General features: G+C 40.8%; 1 protein-coding gene across 2 annotated transcripts in view; it reads left to right on the forward strand.

The window, feature by feature from the left end:
• The window catches only part of LOC119597281 (two pore potassium channel protein sup-9-like), a 12,547-nt gene that overhangs the window by 3,568 nt on the left and 1,479 nt on the right, over window positions 1–7,500 (forward strand). Inside the window, exons 3-6 of one of the 2 annotated variants that reach the window (XM_037946817.1) lie at window positions 2,097–2,239; window positions 2,749–2,949; window positions 4,837–4,955; window positions 5,937–6,178. In XM_037946817.1, coding sequence (XP_037802745.1) covers window positions 2,097–2,239; window positions 2,749–2,949; window positions 4,837–4,955; window positions 5,937–6,178 — 705 coding nt within the window. The remainder of the gene's footprint in view (window positions 1–2,096; window positions 2,240–2,748; window positions 2,950–4,836; window positions 4,956–5,936; window positions 6,179–7,500) is intronic. The other variant, XM_037946816.1, reaches the window with a different exon arrangement.

The following is a 7,500-nucleotide window of genomic DNA, read 5'->3' on the forward strand; positions in this document are numbered from 1 at the left end:
TGTTATATATATATATATATATATATATATATATATATATATATATATATATATATATATATATATGATGTAGATGTGTTTGATAGGTCAGAATAGTCGGATTTTTTTATTGTTTGGTGATGATGTTGTTGGTGCGGTTGTTTGGTGGTGATAGTTTGTGGTTGGCTAGTTATGTGTCGTTGCTTATTACTGATATGACGTTTGTTAGCGTTCGGTGTCGAGTGTCGTTTATGGCGGCATTTGTGTCGATTGATCTGTGATAGGGTGGTTCGTGTCGATTGTGGTGATGGGTGTTTGTTAGCATGGCTTTTGTATTGTTGTTTAGTGATTCCGGCATTGATAGCAATATTATGGTTGACGTTTTGTTAAGTTGCTAGCGTTGGTAGAGCTTCTGTGTGATGTTGAGTGATGATATGCGATAGTCTGTTAATGGTGGTATTTTTGGTAGACTTAGTACTGCTGGTGATGATTTATGAAGATAATTATCACCGATGACAGTGGTGGTATTGTTACTTTTATTATGGTAGAGCTGGTATTGCTATTGTGAGTTTATTTGATGTTGGTATTATTTCTGTTGGCATTCATGTTTATTGTAATATTATTCGTGATTAATGAGAATAGTCTTTTCATATTGATGATGCTTATATTGATGTTTTTTTTTAACGATGTTTATATGCAATTAAAAAAAAAAAAAAAAAAAAAAACTTGAAATGATTTTTAAAGCATTTACTTTCATATTGGAAACAGGATACAACACTTTCGAAATTCAAAAAAGATATCATCAAGTAAAATCACTGTTATGATTTTTTCTGCAATTTGACCATCGGTTACAAAAATAGTGAAATACTTTTGATTCTGTTCTTCATATCCAGTAATCTATTTGAAAGGGAAGAGACAGGAATAGATAAAGATAGATATTTGTATACATAATACATACAGATACACACACAGTGTGTGTGTGTGTGTTTGTGTGTATATATATGTATATATATGTATATATATATATATATATATATATATATATATATATATATATATGTATATATATATATATATATATATACATATATATATATATATATATATATGTTTAAATGTATTATGTATATTTGTATCCTATGTAAACATCATTGATAATCAGGAACTGCTATTAACGGTGTGACTCTTTTCACAAACAAACTTGGGGAGATAATTTCGTGCCCGCTAGAATAATCGCGATTTTCCATAGTAAATCAGTATAAGTAAAAATCTGAGAATCACATAGTATTTGAGTAGTGGCAGCGTTTAGATCATTTACCTGGGTTTCCCCTAAACACGTTGGTTTTCTGTTATATGTGTTTGTTTTCTATGTCTTATGTAAGCCTAAACTCAATTACTGACTGTAATTTTTTCCTGTTTCGATGTATATCATGGAAAGATATAATTTCTTCACTATGGCATTGTAGGTATCAAAATTTAAATTGTTATTATTGTTATTGTTATTATCTACTGTAGTTTTTTATTTTTTTGGTGTCGTGATTGTTACTACTAAGATAATGATTATTTTTATTATTGTTATTTTTCTTATCATTATAATTATTCATATTCATTACTAATATCATCATCATAAGTATCAATAGTAAAGAAAAACTTGTAAGCATAAGTATGTTGTAAGGTTGTAATGACAGAAGAAATGAACATCAATAATGAAGTCTCTTTCGTTTCCTCCCCCCCCTCTCTTTCTTTCTCTCTCTCTCTCTCTCTCTCTCTCTCTCCTCTTCTCACCTCTTCTCTTTTCCTTCCTCTTCTCTCCCTTCCTCCCCTCTTCTCTCCCTTCCTCTCCTCTTCTCTCCCTTCCTCCCCTCTTCTCTCCCTTCCTCCCCTCTTCTCTCCCTTCCTCCCCTCTTCTCTCCCTTCCTCCCCTCTTCTCTCCCTTCCTCCCCTCTTCTCTCCCTTCCACTCTTTCTCTCTCTCGGCCTCCCTCTCCTCTCCCTTCTCGATTTCTCTCTCCATGTTCTTCCTCTCCCTCTCTCTTTCACCTCCTTCCACCCGCCCCCTTTTTCCTTCTTCCCCTTCCCCTTTTCCCCTCTCTCCGCCTCACCCCCCCCCTCCAACAGGATACGGGCACTCCACCCCCGCAACAAATAGTGGAAAAGCCTTTTGTATAGTGTATGCTGTGGTGGGGATTCCCCTTGGTATGGTGATGTTCCAGTCAATTGGTGAACGTTTGAACAAGTTTACGTCCATTATCATCAAGAAGGTTGGTTCGTTTTTATTCTCTGTATGTTCTGTATCGTTTGGTGAATTATCTTTTTTTGTGGATTTTTTTTTTTTTTTTTATGAAGGAATATGTTTTTTTTTTTGTTGTTGTTGTTGTTGATTTGTTTTAAATTTCATCTGGTATTATATCTTACGAATGGCCTTATTCTGTGCTGAAGTAAAATGGTTGTGCAACAGTATATAAACTTTATAGTAAGCAATTTTTTTTTCTATCTCGTTTAGCTTCGAATCCAAGACGCTTCAGATTTTCAAGTAAACACAAATACAGTGAAATGAAACACTAATATTTTTCCTGTTATGGAAGGAAGAAATGACGCAGATTTAACACTTCTTCCTTTCTCCTCTCGATTTCACTTTCTCTCTATATTTATCTCTTTATTCTCTGTTAGTACCTCCCTTCGTCTCTCTTTTCCGCCTTACTTTCCCCTCCACCCTCTCTCCCTCACCAAGGAAGCCAAACCGACCAGATCCATCTCCTTCTCTTGGCAGATGAAGAAGATGCTGGGATGCAGTAACACAGAAGCCACAGACGTGAACCAGCTGTGTGTGACAGGAACTCTCTCCTCCATCGTCATGACTGTTGGGGCGGCTGTCTTCTCCCACTACGAGAGCTGGAGTTACATTGATTCGTTTTATTACTGTTTCATCACCCTCACCACCATCGGCTTCGGGGATTTCGTGGCGCTGCAGGTATGTGCGGGGGATGGGGGTTAAGGGGGCGGTGGCTAGTAGGGGGGGGGGAGTTAAAGTGGGTTGGCTAGTAGGGGCGGGGGGAAGGGGGGTGAGGGCGGTTAGGGAGAGGGGGTCTTTCAGCTATTTGTGCGTGTGTGTGTACTGTTTCTCTCTACACGTCTGCGCTTTCTGTTTGTGTATATCGCTTTTTATCTCTGTCTCTGTTCATCTATCTGGCTAACTATATGCACATGTGCATTTTTGTATATATACATACACATATATGTATGCATATATATGTATATATTTATACATATGTATATATACATATATATATATATATATATATATATATATATATATATATATATATATATATATATATATATATATATATATATGTATCTCTCTCTCTCTCTCTCTCTCTCTCTCTCTCTCTCTCTCTCTCTCTCTATATATATATATATATATATATATATATATATATATATATATATATGTGTGTATGTGTGTGTGTGTGTGTGTGTGTGTGTGTGTGTGTGTGTATGTGTGTGTGTGTGTGTGTGTGTGTGTGTGTGTATGTGTATGTGTGTGTGTGTGTGTGTGTGTGTGTGTGTGTGTGTGGTAGTAGAAAAACCCACGATGCACAAACTAGATTTATTGAAATTGAGACAACAGTTTCTGAATCCTTTAGGATTCCGTCTTCTGGTTTCATTTATTCTCTGAAGACCTGAGGATGGGATCCAGGGGGATTCCGAAATTGGTGTCTGATTTTCAGTAAATCCAGTTTGTGCATTGTAGGTTTTTCTACCATAGTATCAACATGGTAGAGTGTTTTACCATTCATGAGTGTGTGTGTGTGTGTGTGTGTGTGTGTGTGTGTGTGTGTGTGTGTGTGTGTGTGTGTGTGTGTGTGTGTGTGTGTGTGTGCGTGTTGTGTGTGTGTCGCGTGTGTGTGTGTGTGTGTGTGTGTGTCGTGTGTGTGTGTGTGTTTTGCGTGTGTGTGTTGTGTGTGTTGTGTGTGTGTGTGTGTGTAGTGTGTGTGTGTGTGTGTGTGTGTGTGCGTGCGTGCGTGGTGGTGGTGCGTGCGTGCGTGTGTGCGTGTGTGTGTGAGTGTGTGTGTGTTGTGGTTGTGTGTGTGTGTGTGAGTGTGTGTGTTGTTGCATAATATATATATATAATATATATATATACTATATATATATTATATATATGTATATATATATATTGTGTGTGTGTGTGTGTAGTGTTGTTGTGTGTGTGTGTTGATGTGTTTGTGAGTCTGTGTGTGTGTGTGTGTGTGTGTGTGTGTGTGTGTGTGTGTGTGTGTGTGTGTGTGTACGTATGTATGGTATGTATATCTGCGTATGTGCGGAAAAATAACAGTTGCAACAATAATGATGATAATGGCAGATAATTAGCAGTGATAATTTTGATAATGATAAGAATGATCATAATAGGAACAGTAATAGTAATAATAATGAAGATAATCAGCACAATATTAATAGTAACGATAACAATAATAACGATAAGCAGCAATGATGCCACTGATAGTAATATCAATTCTAACCTTCCCTTTAACCCCCCCCCCCCCAACCCTCCTCATCCCCACCATTAACCCCCTACCTTTCCCCCCTACCCCCACCCCACCCTCCCTTTCCCCCTCCCCCACCCTCAACTCTTGCCCCCCCCCTCTCCCCTCTTTGTCCCCTTCCTCTTACCCTCACCCTTTCCCCTACCCACCCCTTCACTCCCTTCCCCTACCCACCCCCTTCTCTCCCCCCCCACCCACCCCCACCCCCACCCTTTCCCCACCCACCCCCCCCCTCTCCCTCCACTCCTTGCCCCCCCTCCATCGCCCCCCTTTCCCCCCTCCCTCCCTCCCCCCCCGTTCCCCCCGCCCAGAGACGCAACGCCCTCACCAACGAGCCCGGTTACGTCGCCCTCTCCTTGGTCTTCATCCTGTTCGGCCTCACCGTCGTCGCCGCCTCCATCAACCTGCTGGTGCTGAGGTTCATGACCATGTGAGTTAGGGCGAGGTTTGATTTGGGGGGGGGGGGAGGGGGGATTTTTTTTTTTTTTTTTTGGGGGGGGGGGGGTTGTCGAAGGTTTATTTCGGGTTTTGAGGGTTCATTGGGGGGGGGGGTTAATGAGTTTTTTTTTGGGGGGGATATGAGGTTTTATTTTGAGCTGTGATGAGGTTTAGTAGGTTGCTATGAGGTTTTAATATTGTCCACTATGACGTGAAACAACTCCATGTCTTATGCAGAAAAGTTTACGAGATAAATTACAGGTCGATTTTTAAATTGTCTCATAATTCAAATTTCGAAAAGCTTTTGTTTTTAGAAGGATTTCGTCATTGTAGTTTAGAAGGTAGAGCGTTTTTGCTATGCATTTTTTAAAAATGATTCCGTTTCAGTTATATTTTTCGTTTTTACAATGACTGTTTCTCTTTGTTTTCAACCTTTGCCTTTTCCCCATCTTTATCCCTTATCCATGCCCTCTCCCCCCTTTCTTTCCATCCCTTTCCCTCTCTCCCTTTCCTCACTCCCTACGCCTCTCCCTTCTTTCACCCGCCTCCCTATCTCCCCCTTTCGCCCGCCTTTCCCACCATCTTTCCCATTCTCCACCATCCCCCCTCTCCCCCACCCATCACCATATTCACCACCCATCTCCCCTACCACTTCCCCATCCTCCCCTTTCTCCCCCCCCACCATCACCCACCCCCTTTCACCCCTTCTCCATCATTCTCCCCTTTCCCCCCCTTCACCCCCTTTCCCCAACCCCTATCCCCCATCCCCCCACCCTTTCCCTTGCCCCACCACCCATCCCACCCCTATCCCCCCTTCACCCCCTTGCCCCACCACCCACCTCACCCCTACCCCCCCTTACACCCCCCTTCCCCCCACCCCCTCCCACCCCTATCCCCCCTTCACCCCCTTGCCCCACCACTCCCCTCACCCCTACCCCACCTTCACCCCCTTGCCCCACCACCCACCCCGCAGGAACACGGAGGACGTGAAGGCCGGGGACTACGAGATGCAGGACGCCTCGCAGTCGGTGGTGACCCTCGACGGCGAGCTCATGGCCATCAACGGCAAGGTCCTAGCGGGCACTCAGGACTCGGAGGGCCTCGGGGAGCGGCGGGCGTCCTACACCAGCATCGCCACCGTCTGCTCCTGCACCTGCTACCCGCGGCCTCATCACAGTCCGGCGGATATCAGGCATCGGTATTCGGTTGTGGGAGGTGAGGGAAGGGGCGGGCGGGAGGGGGGAGGGGGAGGCGTGGAAGAGAGAGGGAGAAAAAGAGAGAAAGGAGATAGGAAGGGAGAATGGGGAGGGGGGGGAGGGGGGTAGAGGAGATAGAAAGGAGAGAGAGTAAGGGGATAGAAAGGAGAGAAAGGAGAGAAGGGAAATAGACAGGGAGAAAGAGAGGAATGAGAGAGAGAGAGAGAGAGAGAGAGAGAGAGAGAGAGAGAGAGAGAGAGAGAGAGAGAGAGAGAGAGAGAGAGAGAAGAGAGACAGAGAGAGACAGAGAGAGAAGGGAGATAGATTTTTATTGTTTATAATTTTATCTATGTATATGCTCATTTATTTATAGCTTGTAGGAGGAGAGAGGGAGAAGCCATCCTTAACTCAAAGGGGGCATCACCATTCTATTTCTTCATGTGTTCAAAATTTCAATTAACTACTCAGCAGAAAAGACATTAAAATATGTTTTCACTTTGCTGAAGGTTGAAAACTTTGTTCTATAAAAGACCTAATGGCAAGATGTTAAAAGAAATAGGTTTTATGTTTTCTATATCCTTAGGGGAAACTATATCATTTTTTTATGGAGAAGACTCAAGGAATATTATAAACTTGTTTCATAGAAAAACTCAACTGCTCAATAATTAAGACAGAAATTATTTATTTCTATGCCCCTAAACCTAACTTGGAAATTGATTAATGATTATGAACTTAATTTTGCTTCCGTCACTGCTCACTATATATATATATATATATATATATATATATATATATATATATATATATATATATATATATATATATATAATAAGATGGAATAATGCAATGCCGCATTGATATCGATAAATACAACCCTCCTGACCAGGATCGAACTAGTCATCCGGGTATGAAACCGGAGTGACTAGTTCGAGTCCTGGTCAGGAGGGTTGTTATATATATATATATATATATATATATATATATATATATATATATATATATTATAAATATATATATATAATAGATATTAGATTATATATTTAATATATACAGCATATATATACTTATATATAAGATATATAATAGATAAATATATATATATATATATATATATATATATATAAATACATATATATTGGCTTTGCAAAAATCATTCATATTCAGTAATGGAGGACCCTATTAGCCCACTTCTAAATCTACCAGCGTCAGATAGATAGGCAGATAGGTAGGCAGATGGACAGATAAGTAGATAGGCAGATAGAGATAGATACAGATGGGTAGTTAAATAGATAGACAGATATACAGATAGAGAGTTAGATAGATAAAGAAATTGACGGGTAT

The sequence above is a fragment of the Penaeus monodon genome, chromosome 39, assembly GCF_015228065.2.
Source record: "Penaeus monodon isolate SGIC_2016 chromosome 39, NSTDA_Pmon_1, whole genome shotgun sequence".
NCBI classification, from domain to species: domain Eukaryota; kingdom Metazoa; phylum Arthropoda; class Malacostraca; order Decapoda; family Penaeidae; genus Penaeus; species Penaeus monodon.